The sequence below is a fragment of the Cucurbita pepo genome, chromosome LG06 (assembly GCF_002806865.2).
Source record: "Cucurbita pepo subsp. pepo cultivar mu-cu-16 chromosome LG06, ASM280686v2, whole genome shotgun sequence".
NCBI classification, from domain to species: domain Eukaryota; kingdom Viridiplantae; phylum Streptophyta; class Magnoliopsida; order Cucurbitales; family Cucurbitaceae; genus Cucurbita; species Cucurbita pepo.
This window is the reverse complement of record NC_036643.1, coordinates 4,495,733-4,508,745: the sequence shown is the minus strand read 5'-3', so window position 1 is coordinate 4,508,745 and position 13,013 is coordinate 4,495,733. Positions and strand designations below refer to the sequence as shown.

Below are 13,013 nucleotides of genomic sequence, written 5' to 3'. Positions count from 1 at the left end.
GGGGGGGGGGGGGGGGGGGGGGGGGGGGGGGGGGGGGGGGGGGGGGGGGGGGGGGGGGGGGGGGGGGGGGAATTTGTAGACGGGGGAGAGAGCGGAGCATGAGGACTCAGGTCCAAAATCTCTGACTTTGTGGAATAGTGATCATGGCATGAAATTGTTGATCGAAGTTGACGTCCCAAATGGGCATTGTTGCTGATGTTTGATCCACCTTTACTTGGAACGGTTATGAGCTTCTTCCTACATTTTTTTCCTACTGGTTTGAGCTTCAGTCATTCACCTAATCTTGTGGAGGGCCATTTTGGTGGGAGTCAGATTGATTGGCCTAGTCACTGTTGGCTATTTTAAGATTTAAGCTTCTGTTGGATGGCCACTCTCCCACTTTAAAGGAAAGTCAAAATGTGTAGGAAACAAAATTTGGTTTGATAGGGTAGGACTTGAATTATCTTCAATGAATTATAACATTATCGCTCACTACCTTGACATATCCCTATCCCTGTTCAACTCTGCCGTAGTGGTGATCATATCACATTGAGCCTTTAATGTAAACGTTTTTCTACACACACACACACACACATTTATTTATTTACTTCTTAATTTTGTTGTTTTGTTGTTTCTTTCTTTTATAATTATCTTTTAATTGTAGCTGTATGGACACTGTTTTGAGGGATTTGACTAGTTATTTGTTGTGACAGTTAGATCTTGAAAAACATTTTAATATTTTCTTAAAAATTGAATTAACACTTATATGTTGACTTTCCGATATTGTTTCTCTTTTCTATGTGCCCAATCTTGTTGAAAGCAGCTTCTATTTTCATTTTCAGACTGAAATGACCACTGCTGAAAGAGAGCTTGACCAAAACACTAATTTTGATTGGAATCGGATACAAGAAAGTGGGCAGGAAGTCGAACCAGTTTTTGGGCCAGGTTACACTGGGCTTGTTAATTTAGGAAACAGGTATTGATGTATTATTGACTGTTTATTAAATTTGTGTATCTAATTTTTTCTATGGCTCACAATTATGTTTTTTTTTTCTTGCAGCTGCTACTTGGCAGCGACAATGCAAGTTGTATTTTCAACGCATTCATTCTGTGAAAGGTCCACATAAAATCTACATTGTTTTGTTACAGCAAACCGTGTTGTAACATTCCTTCTCAAATTTACTTTTCCTCGGGTATGTTTTCAGATACTACACAAAACAGAGTTTAAAATCGGCTTTTGAAACTGCTCCTGCAGATCCGACTGTCGACCTTAATATGCAGCTGTAAGTGGCTAGGAAATTATAAAGCTTTTATAGTTACCTAGTATTTTTCTTAGCTCCTTTCTTCCTTTGGGGGGGGGGNGGGGGGGGGGAGGGGGTTGATGATATATTTATACTAGTTATGTTTTTGGTCTTACAGAACAAAGCTGGCACATGGTTTGCTATCTGGAAAATATTCTATTCCTTCACCAGACGTAAGTTGCTAAAGACAAGCAATCCCTCTATATCAATTATTTCTGCTATTAGTTGATTTCCGTCTTCTGATCTGCCCTGCAGAAATTTGAAAAGATGAATTCTTCTTCCTTAGCAACAAATGCAGTAAGTTTTGGACAAACTCTTTAATCTCTTTTTTTGTTCTTAAGACCTGAGATTGGATAATGTAATTTCTGAATGATGATACTTACCGCACCTTTTATTTTGCTTTCAATTCCTGGTAAATGTAAACAATTCTTTGTTTTGCATGTTGTTCTTGAGGTTCAAGTAATCAGGCTTTCTTTGTTCATTAGTAATTCCTGTTCTTGTACGGCTGGTTCAAACTTTTGGACATATTTGTGAAGCTTTTCTTGTTTGTCTTTCTGTTGCCATTTACGTGGATCAACCACAGAAACAGGAGGGCATACCCCCTCGAATGTTCAAAGCAGTTATTGCCGCAAGCCATCCTGAATTTTCTACGATGAGACAGCAGGTATGTTCAATATTGTAAGTTCATTAATTACACTTCATTAGCCTGTTGCAGAAGCCTTTACCTATATTGGATAGTGCTTTAGGGTTGACTCCATGTTGGACAAAATATGTACCACTACCAGCTATTTGTCTATGTCATTAGTATAATGTCTTCGAGTTTGTTTTTGGCTGAGTTATGTTGCTGTTTTACATTATAATATCTTTAAGGTTCTCTCAACTACTTCAATCCATTGTTTCCACTTATACTGGATCCGAGAGACTCAGATGTTTAACTTTTCAGGTTTTGACTGTCAAAGATGTTTTCTAAAACCATGGTCTGCGCCTGATGGCCACAGAAGTATCTGTTTTTGTTGAGAAATCCAAATATCTCAGATGTACTAGTTTTGCACAAAAAATCTATTAGTCTATTTTACATAAAAGTGAATGGAATTTTTACAGGATGCCTTGGAATTCTTCCTGCATTTTCTTGACCAAGTTGAGCGACAGAATTCTGGGAGTTCTGGAAGTGATCCTGCAAGAAGCTTCAAATTTGGTATTGAGGATCGTATTGTGTGTTCCTCTGGAAAAGTTGCTTATAACAGACGGCATGATTACATTCTCTCATTGAACATCCCATTACATGAAGCTACTAATAAATGTAAGATGGTTTAGTCATTATTTCTTTATAACGGTCTGTCACCAAGTGACACCATTGTTTGAAATCTCAGATGAAGTTGAAGCCTTCCAGAAGCTCAAGGCACAGAAGACGTCAGAAGGGAAGGAACTGTAAGTGGGAATCTTCTTTTGCATGTTTTTACCATTTGACATTGATAGTTTGTTGCTAAGAATAATGTATTTAGCAGAGACTCTGATGAAATTATCCGGCCTAGAGTGCCTTTAGAGGCATGCCTTGCAAGCTTTTCATCACCCGAGGAGATTCATGATTTTTACAGCACTGCCTTGCAAACGAAGACTACTGCAACAAAGTAAGCGTTCTTCATTTTTCTTGGATTGCAATAAAATAACATTTTGAAAAATTGGTTTTTCCACTATTTTATTTTGTAGCGTTGTGCATGCAGTACTAGTTACCAAAATTTTTTAGTTTATGGTCTATGGTAATCGATTTCATTAAGCAGTCCCTTACAAGTTTTTTTTTTCCCCATAATTAAGTGAGGTGATGCCATGAGCAAAATTGAGTTAGTATTTTCATCTTCCCTGCTCCATAACTCTACAGGACTGCAAGATTAACTTCCTTCCCAGACTACCTGGTATTGCATATGCGCAAATTTATAATGGGGGAGGGCTGGGTGCCTAAAAAACTAGGTATTTCACTGCACCTTTCTTGATTTCTTGTTCTCCCTTGTGTGGTCGTTCTATCTCTTATGTTTTAACTTTCTGATTTTCTATTGCTTAGATGTCTATATTGATGTCCCTGACATCATTGATCTTAGTCAAATGCGTAGTAAAGGACCTCAGACTGGGGAAGAACTTTTGCCCGAGGCTGGTAGGTGGATTCTTCTTGGTATTTCAGTCCTTACTTTCTCACAAATGAATTGGCACTTGCATAAAATTACCGTTCATATGTCGTATTTATTTAATTTATGAATTCATGTTTTAGTCATTTCTTCAATTGATATATATTGTGCATGTATGCGTTTGTGTATCTGCTTCTTGGGTAGGAACACTATTTTGAAATTTGATATTGCACACATTTAACACGGAAATTTCACAGGGCACATGATTGGAGGGGTGTGCTTTCTAATTTTATATATATGCAACGTGTAACTGGGGGAATCGGCAAAGAGACATGTTTTAATATAGATAATGAATACAAATTATCAAGATGATTAAAAAAGTAAGGAATAACTGAGCTCATTGAGATATGCGTTGTTTGATAAAGGAGCTTTTTGTGCGGATGACTTATTGCTCATTTTGTGGGAAATTGACTGTGTTGTGATTTTTGTTGAAGAATTTAGTGTTCTTTTTATATAATTTATTCTATTTGATATTTACATCTGCAGAAAATTGCATTTAGAATATAGAATTGTATATCATATCTTACCTATCAATGTAATATATAATATATGGAAATTTCGAGACGTTTTGATCTTTGTCTCTCTCTATCTTGTCAATACTCTAAATCATGGAATATAGTGTTGCAACTTCTGCATCTTCTTAAGAATATGAACTCTCAAAATTGATTGAGCTCACTTTTTGTAATGTGTATTTGAGCCCACTTTTTGTCGTCTTTGTCAGGTCCTGAGGACGAGTTTCAATCAAATAAACCTTCAGCCGACGAGGATATTGTTGCTCAACTTGTGTCAATGGGATTTAACCATCTTCACTGTCAGAAAGCTGCCATTAATACCTCGAACGTTGGAGTTGAAGAGGCCATGAATTGGTTACTTTCTCACATGGATGATCCAGGTATCTTTAAATTATCTTGTCCTGATGTACACCAAATTTCTCTCCTTGTACTTCTATTACATGCACGGTTTTAAGGTAACGTTATGTATGCCTCAAATACGCCATTCATCTAGTTTTTATTGTTTCAGCACTTGTGTTTTAAGGTGTTATTTGTAAATATTTGCCATTCATGTATTTTTCTGGTAGATATAGATAGTCCGATCTCTCAGAAGGCAGATTTTGTTGTTGACCAAGCAAAAGTTGACATGTTGCTTCAATTTGGTTTTCAAGAAGCCATTGCGAAGAAAGCATTAAAGGCATCTGTAAGTACTTCAAAAGTTACACACACAGAAAGAACCTCTAAATGATGGTGAAGAGAAAAGAAGAGAAAACAACTAAAAAGAAGAAACATGTATAGATCATATATGGGTTTTGATTCTCCTTGCATCTTTGATTGTAGGGTGGTGACATTGAGAAGGCGACAGATTGGATATTTAACAATCCCGAAGCTTCTATATCATCAGAAGCAGACTGTTTCGACGCCACTACATCGAGCACACCAACCAACCTCGATGGTGGGCTACCCGATGGTGGAGAGAGTTAGTTTCTTATTCTTGATAATTATTTTTATTTCATCTGTGGATGTGTTCTCCTGATCATATTCTCGGTTTTCTTTCTGGTTTTCAATCATCTTTTCTATATCTCACTTCCCAACTTTTCACAATTTCAAAAATTTCAAAATTTCTGGAAACAAAAAATCTGGTGCCATGTTTCCATTTGTATAAATGTGATGATATGCTTCATTGTTTTAAGTTAATAGGAAAAGATATATGCTTGATATAGCCCCTTACGTTGAAATTTTTGTCCTGTTTAGAGGTTTCTGAACAAAATTTTATGTCAATTTATCTAGTAGAAGAACAATTGCATGATGTTAGTTAAATGATAACAAAACTTTTGTCCTGTTTAGAGATTTCTGAACAAAATTTTTGTCCTTGCATTTGGTGAATTCAGTTTTTCTCGAAATGTATTGACGTGATCTTCGACAACTTTACTACTAATCAATTTTCTTCTCGTTGGCTGGTTCGATCAGTTGAATTTCTGTTCAAGATCTGATGCTAGATTAAAATCTGAACTATTGGTTATTTCTTTTTCAGGATATAGACTTATGGGAGTAGTAAGCCACATTGGGACTTCGACTCAATGCGGTCACTATGTTGCTCACATCTTTAAAGATGGTAGATGGGTTATTTTCAACGACGACAAGGTCGGGGTTTCGGTTAACCCGCCCAAGGACATGGGATATTTGTATTTCTTTGAAAGGCTCAAAGAGTAGTCGACCAATTTCATTACGAAAATAACTTAACCAGTTGAGAATTCACCCAAATATGGCACGAGCCAAGCCGGGTAGAAACAGGAAATCGTTCAAGATTCACCGATGATCAATCGATCCATGCGACGCTGTATTCTGATGGATTTTGTTTTCTTTTTGAAAAAAAAAAAGGTCGCTTGCTGGTACTTATTTCATTGCTGTAATTGATGTTATTCAATGTTTTAGGTGCCTGCCTCCCTGCCTCCCTCCTCCCTCCCTCATCCATCTCCCACATAAAATTTATACACAATTGTTTCGATGTTATCTTTTTTTTAAATAAAAAAAAAAAGATATAAATAATAATAATAATAATAATAATGGGCAACAACTTCCCACCAAACTGCATTAGCCGCAGCCGACCATTTTAATTGCCGTACGAACCGCCACTCCCCTTTCTCTACCTAATTTACCTTCTCATCATTTATTAACCATCCATCATTACTTCCTTCGCCTACTTCTCTCTCTTTCTTTCCCACGTGCACTCCTCTCTTTTATTTCTCTTCTTTCCCTTTTCTTTCTTTTTTTTAAATCATTTTTTTATTTTTGTTATTCAAAACTTTTAAACCTTCAATAATTTTTTTATCTATTTTATTACTAAATTTTTAATGCATTCCACACACACATATATATATATATATATATTAATTTTTATTTAAAGTTCAAAGTGAATTAAATCAATACATACTTAATAATTGAATGATAGACAAAAATAATCAACTTTATATATGCAAGTTTCTACTCGTAATTATAGTACAAAGCTTTATGTATTACCTCACATCTTATACACGCTTGGGCCTTGAATCATAAAACACGACACCGTCCTCTTGAATTATTGTTAATAAAAATACAAAACTTTAATTTATTTAAAAATTACTTTTTTAAAAAATACGTACCAATAATTCAAAATATGACATACTTCATCGATAAAAAACCAATATTACTAATTTTGTAGCTTAATATACTCTAAATCTAAAAATAAAATGAGTATAGTTATTTTATGGGTAACTTACTAAGAATAAAACAGTTGACTTCTAATTATGTTTATTAAATACCTAAATTAATCAAAATTAGTTGGGAATCAAATGCCTGAAATGGCTGGTAGCTTATTATTCTTTCCCTTTGTTAGTTGACGCGCTTTTGTATTTTTGTTTTTATTATTTTAAAAAAGATTAAATTAATAAAAAAAAATACTTTTATTAATTTTCATTAATACTCTTAAAATTAAAGATATTATTGAAAGTATTTACGAAAAAAATTAAATTTCAGGAATATTTTTAATTAATTTAGTAAAAAGAATTAACCGGAAATGTGCGCGTGTAAATCAAGTACCCTAAGAGCGCGTGGGCTAATTATTCCAAACAATTCCATCTCATCTGAAATAAAATCTTACAACTCAGAGCAGCACGGATTCGTAATAATTGCACGAACGGCCGTTAGGCTGTCAAGACGTATTTTCCGTGTGACACGTGTCCACCCGCACGGACATCAAAACCATATTCCGCCGTATTTACATCCGCCTCTCGAATCCGCTCTCCGCCACCGTCGCCTCCATCAGAGAGGAATCGGCGATTTTCGGTTTGGCCCGGGAAACCTTAATGTGATAGTGTTAATGATCATGACTGTCGCCGACCGTCACAAGCCTCCCGCCGATGTGAAGTTCTTCAGGCTATGTTCGATTTGGCAATCGGGGAATACTTCGTCTTCTTCGTTGTCAACTCAGAACATTCACCATGCTCGAAATGGGCCTAAAGATAGAAATTCAACGGCGTCGAATAACGTGAAGGCTTCATCGTCTTCCATGACGGTTTCCTCTGTAGCGAAATCGCTGTTGCCTCCTCGGCGTAGGCTCCACCTTGATCCTAACAATTCTTTATTCTTTCCTTGTAAGTTCTTGTTCTCTAATTTTTCTCTTTTCCGTTGCTGGTGTTTAGTTTTCTGAATCGAATTGGAATCTCTCCTTGTTTTTGAATTGTATTGTTTAAAATTTGAATTGGAAATTGGATGTTTTCTTCAATCTGGATAATGCGAGCCAAAACTATGCTCGCTTGCTCTTGGATTAGAACATTTTACTCTCCTGAATTGAATCAAATAATCGTTCTAGCCTTCGGTTTCTCCTGCTACCATTTGCGGTCAGTTCATATTTACTTGGAGAGCAGGGGAATTACAAGTTTTGTAAAATTGTGCGTAATTATTGTTCAGAATTTGCATTCATCCTGAACTCTGTACTGTTTGATGGATTTTCTGTAGATGAACCTGGGAAGCAGGTAAAGAGCGCCATTAGGATGAAGAATACTAGCAGATCCCATGTAGCTTTCAAGGTATCACTTCAATTTCTTCCATTGCAGTCCTTCTTTCGCCTTTTGTTCTTTTAGTTATTCTTATATTGATTTCTTACTTTTTAATTCCCAACAAGCCATCATGGAAACATGAATGCATCTGAATCTGTTCTTCTGATGTTCTTTTTGTTCTTTACTTTGAGACGATGACTGTTATCATTCTGATCTTCCATTACCTTTTTCTGAAACTCCATGCATCTTAATAATTGTTCATCTTCTGGGTAATTAATGTTGTTGGGAACTTTATTAAACGATAGTTTCAGGTTTCAGCCATCTAACAATTGCTTGTTTCTTAGCATAGTTAGTCCATGGGGTCTATTTGATTTTCTCAATCAGTGTAAATTCTGCATTCAAATTGTTTTCAGCTGAGGAAATCAAGTTTTTCGACCTTTTAATCCGTTAACGACGAGGATTTCGTATCAAATTTCCTTTATTTTTAAATTTTTCAAAGAGTTATTGTGAGATCCCACGTCGGTTGGAGATAGGAACGAAACATTCTTTAAGGTGTTGAAACCTCTCCTTAGCATACACGTTTTAAAAACCTTGAGGGGAATCCTAGAAGGAAAAGTTTAAAGAGGACGATATCTGCTAACGATGGGTTNGAGATTTCACATCGGTTGGAGAGGAGAAGGAAACATTCTTTATGAGGGTGTGGATGACGCTAGGCCCTGAAGTTGGGCCTTGAAGGGGGTGAATTGTGAGATCCCACATCGGTTGGAGATACTTTATAAGAGTGTAAAAATCTTCTTAGTAGACGCGTTTTTAAACCTTGAGAGGAAACCTAGAAGGGAAAGCCCAAAGAGGACAATATTTGTTAGCGATGAGCTTGGGCTGTTACCGTCTTTGCAAGTCTCAACTCATTCAACGATTAGATTATTGAAGTCATCGTATTATCAGTCTAGGTTTGGTTTTCGTAACGTAATTTGATATCGCCTGAAAGGCAGGTAAAGGCTGATGAATTGCATACTTGTTTGAATGGCATTTCAAGCCGATATGAACTGCTCATTTCTATGATCAATAGCTTAAAATGTGAGTATCTATACCATTCTAAATGGTCTCTACATCTTTCTTCAGTTTCAAACTACGGCCCCGAAGAGCTGTTATATGCGGCCTCCTGGTGGCATTCTTGCTCCTGAAGAAATTTTTATTGCAACTGGTAATGTTTCCATTGTCATGATCTTTCTCTTTTTGGTGGTAATGTTAGTGTTTTCAATTCATTAGTGTACGTTTATTTCTCATTTTTCATGGTTTTCTAACTTTTGATAATAATGAATATCAACACAAACAAGTATTCATTTTCTTCTTCCATCTTTTTAACAGTCTTCAGATTCGTGGAGCACCCCGAGAACAATGGAAAGCCGAAGGACCATAAGAGCAAAATTAAGTTTAAGATTATGAGCCTTAAAGTGAAAGGAGGAACGGAATACGCACCCGAGCTGGTGAGTCTCTCTATGCTGTTTCGAGGTTTGTTAAACTTAAACCTCTTTGGTGTTGAGGATTATTGGAAATGAGTCCCACGTTGGCTAATTTAGGGAATGATCATGGGTTTATGAGTAAAGGAATACATCTTCATTGGTATGAGGGTTTTTGGGAAGCCCAAAACAAAGCCATGAGAGCTTATGCTCAAAGTGAACAATATCATACCATTTTGGAGAGTCGTGATTGAGAGCCATGCCCTCTTGATTAAGGGGAGGCTTATCTTCTCTTTTGGTATGAGGCCTTTTGGGGAAACCCAAAACAAAGCCATGAGAGCTTATGCTCAAAATGGACAATATCATACCATTGTGGAGATTCGTGATTTCTAATATGGTATCAGAGTCATGCCCTAAACTTAGCCATCAATAGAATCCCCAAATATTGAACCGTCCTCAAATATTGAACAAAGAATTGTGAGCCTCGAAGGTGTAGTCAAAAGTGACTAGAGTGTCGAACAAAGGGTGTACTTTGTTCGATGATTCCAGATAACAGAGTCAAGCCTCGATTAAGGGGGGGCTATTCGAGAGCTCTGCTGAAATAAGCTAATAAGTTTGTTTATCGTTATTGTTATTCGAAGTTGTACGGAATCGATTCGGTTCACGTTTGTGTTCGACCAGTGAAGGATAGTGAAAGTTCGAATTTAGTTGTCTAACTTTTTGATATTGGCATGTATTTATGTTCTGCAACATTTTCAGTTTGATGAACAGAAGGATCAAGTAATAGTAGAGCGGATTTTGCGGGTCATATTCGTAGATCCAGAGCGACCTAGTGCAGTAAGTAAATCAATGAACACAAGTCTTGTTCTTGGGAGATAGAGGTCCAATTTAACTGCATCTTGATATTATAGGCTCTCGAAAGACTGAAACGTCAATTGGCCGAAGCCGAGGCTGCACTCGAAGCACGCAAGAAGCCTCCAGCAGAATCAGGTCCTCAGGTTGTTGGTGGTGAAGGTCTTGTGATAGATGAATGGGTACGTACGATGATCTTGACCCGACCCAACCCAACCCGACAGTGCATTTTCGATTCAATATTCATGTTATCAATGTTGAGCTCATCTTATATTCCTATACTGATCTTATAATCCTCTGGATTTCGATTTTGGATCGGACAGAAAGAACGGAGGGAGAAGTACCTCGCTCGTCAACAAGTCGGCGCAGTAGACTCGGTGTTGAGTTAGATTTAACTGTTGCACTACACTCTTTTCAATGGTAAATCTGTACAGGTATTATCATCATCATCTTCAAGCTCTGGAAGATGGAAGGAGTCTTTAGTTGGAAAGTTCGACTGAGCGAAAAATAATCCGATGTCGATGTCGATGTCATTACTAACGCGAAGAACTTGATTGATCGAAAGTCGAACACTGCTTATTGTATATAATGAATTTTGCTTGTAAAAATAAATGTACTCTACTGCTTATGATCATAAGATATATGTGTGTGTGTGGTTTCATGATTGGAATTGGATTATAAATCCTTTTGGATCCCATGAGATATGTAATATTGTGTTTCCAAAAATTCAATAATTTTGAGCTTAAAACTAGGTGCTGCTTATTTTGATAATCATTTTATTTTTTATTTTTTTTAATTTCAAAATAAATATAAATTTCAATATGTATTAACTTATAAATACGTTAGGGATAACTAATACCTACCAATAAAAAAAATATAAACTAATTAAATATTTATAATAAAATAAAGTATACTATAAATCAATATTAAGATATAATATTTAAGATATACTCCATAAGTAACATATTTTCTAAATATTATATCCCACCATTCTCTATGAATATATTTATTTTGTTGGGTCAAATCAAAATTGAAATTGGTTCAATTTGTCGAATTAGAAGCTTTGCTCAATTCGATCTCGATAAAGCTACTCAGAATCAACTGGGTCAACCGCGTGAGTTGCTCTCGATAAAGCTACTCAAAATCAATTGGCAAAAGCTCAACTGTGTTGCTCAAACAATCCCAGCCCCTCTCACAATAGAAGAATAAATGCTCAAACAATCCCAGCCCCTCTCACAATAGAAGAATAAATAATGACTATTCATACGGGGACGAATGGTTATCTTGAATTTAGCTCTCACAATAGAAGAATAAATAATTGTGCGGCACTCAACTTTCCAACGACAAGTGAGCTAAGCCAATTTGTTCTTATGTCGCCTATGGCCAAGCGACATATGCTCGAGCCTCTGGCCTCAGTTTAAGAGGTCTTAGAAAAACGAGGGCAGAGATATTTTTTAAAGAAACATTATTGGATAAGGAGATTTGACTAGTTGTCAACAGTAGTCAATTTCTCCCACCTAAGGTTATATACTGTCTCCCATACCGTGAGCTTACTCTCTTGCTTGCTTATAGAAAAATCGATAATAACTATTTATACTGTAACCAATGGTTATCTTGAATTTAGATTTATTAGTTTACCTATATAAAAACAAAAATATTTGAATTTTTTTAGTTGAATTTAAAAACAAAAATAAGTTCGTAGAATTTTTTCCAAATTTGTTTGATTTTTTAAAACATAGGTTGAATAGATCCACTCAAACTTTATTTTTTTTAAATAATAAATAAAAAAATTAAATGATATCAAACAAAAACTATGCAACACAAACAAACTTGTTATCATCCGATGGTAAAGGTAAATTAAAGTTTTAATGTAGGCATGAAGATAATTTAAATCCTAGCGATCAAAAAACAATAATAATATTTCTCGAGTTTAAAATATATGTGTATATGTATATATATTATGTATATATATTATATATATATATATATATTATGTTATCCAGTCTCCAATTTCCGACATAAAAATACCACATTTTAAATATAAAATATAATAGAAAAAATAGAAATGAAATGAAAAAAAGNGTAACCGTCCAAAGCCCATGGCTCCGATGTCATTTGTAACCGTCCAAAGCCCATGGCTCCGATGTCATTTGTAACCGTCCAAAGCCCATGGCTCCGATGTCATTTGTAACGGTCCAACCTCATGGCTCCGATGTCATTTGTAACGGTCCAACCTCATGGCTCCGATGTCATTTGTAACAGTCCAAAGCCCATGGCTCCGATGTCATTTGTAACAGTCCAAAGCCCATGGCTCCGATGTCTTCTAATACCATTTGGAGCAGCCCAAACCTATCCGTTTTGACTTGTTACGTATCACCATTAATCTTATGGGTTTAGAACATTAAAAACCATGAGGTTGGCAATATCCACTGTTGGAAGATATTGTCCGTTGATTTTAAAATATTTGAAATCATAAGACACGGGTACGTGTGCCAGCATGGGCATTAGGCCCTCGAGAGGGGTGGATTATGAGATAGACTTGGACGGGTACAAATAATATTCAAACCAAAAAGTGTAAAAACATCTCAATAATTAAAACCACATTAGCCGACAACAACTACTCACTAGAAGTGGATTTGAGATGCTACACATATATTTTATATTTTAGATTAACAAAATAATAATAATAATAATAATAATAATAATAAAATATTGG

General features: G+C 35.9%; 2 protein-coding genes across 2 annotated transcripts in view; both read left to right on the top strand.

Moving 5' to 3' along the window:
- LOC111796598 (ubiquitin carboxyl-terminal hydrolase 14-like) overlaps positions 1–5,899 on the top strand; it is an 11,515-nt gene extending 5,616 nt beyond the window's left edge. Inside the window, exons 6-20 of the mRNA XM_023679294.1 lie at positions 822–955; positions 1,040–1,096; positions 1,185–1,262; positions 1,399–1,453; positions 1,536–1,577; positions 1,864–1,944; positions 2,382–2,580; positions 2,651–2,708; positions 2,786–2,908; positions 3,157–3,245; positions 3,337–3,426; positions 4,179–4,349; positions 4,536–4,651; positions 4,789–4,927; positions 5,483–5,899. Of these exons, the coding sequence (XP_023535062.1) occupies positions 822–955; positions 1,040–1,096; positions 1,185–1,262; positions 1,399–1,453; positions 1,536–1,577; positions 1,864–1,944; positions 2,382–2,580; positions 2,651–2,708; positions 2,786–2,908; positions 3,157–3,245; positions 3,337–3,426; positions 4,179–4,349; positions 4,536–4,651; positions 4,789–4,927; positions 5,483–5,661 (1,611 nt within the window). The 3' untranslated portion in view covers positions 5,662–5,899. The remainder of the gene's footprint in view (positions 1–821; positions 956–1,039; positions 1,097–1,184; positions 1,263–1,398; positions 1,454–1,535; positions 1,578–1,863; positions 1,945–2,381; positions 2,581–2,650; positions 2,709–2,785; positions 2,909–3,156; positions 3,246–3,336; positions 3,427–4,178; positions 4,350–4,535; positions 4,652–4,788; positions 4,928–5,482) is intronic.
- A 1,294-nt stretch (positions 5,900–7,193) lies between these two features.
- On the top strand, positions 7,194–10,995 carry LOC111796638 (vesicle-associated protein 4-1-like). The gene is made up of 7 exons (XM_023679353.1): positions 7,194–7,580; positions 7,945–8,015; positions 9,108–9,189; positions 9,354–9,472; positions 10,205–10,282; positions 10,357–10,479; positions 10,621–10,995. The coding sequence occupies exons 1-7, from the start codon at positions 7,307–7,309 to the stop codon at positions 10,684–10,686; spliced, it is 813 nt and encodes a 270-aa protein (XP_023535121.1). The 5' UTR covers positions 7,194–7,306; the 3' UTR covers positions 10,687–10,995.
- Positions 10,996–13,013: the final 2,018 nt, after the last annotated feature.

Coding starts and splice junctions, on each gene's coding strand:
- LOC111796638 (XM_023679353.1), top strand. CDS start 7,307: ATGATCATGACTGTCGCCGACCGTCACAAGCCTCCCGCCGATGTGAAG. Junction 8,016..9,107: donor GATCCCATGTAGCTTTCAAG/GTATCACTTCAA, acceptor ATCTTTCTTCAG/TTTCAAACTACGGCCCCGAA. Junction 10,283..10,356: donor ATCCAGAGCGACCTAGTGCA/GTAAGTAAATCA, acceptor TTGATATTATAG/GCTCTCGAAAGACTGAAACG.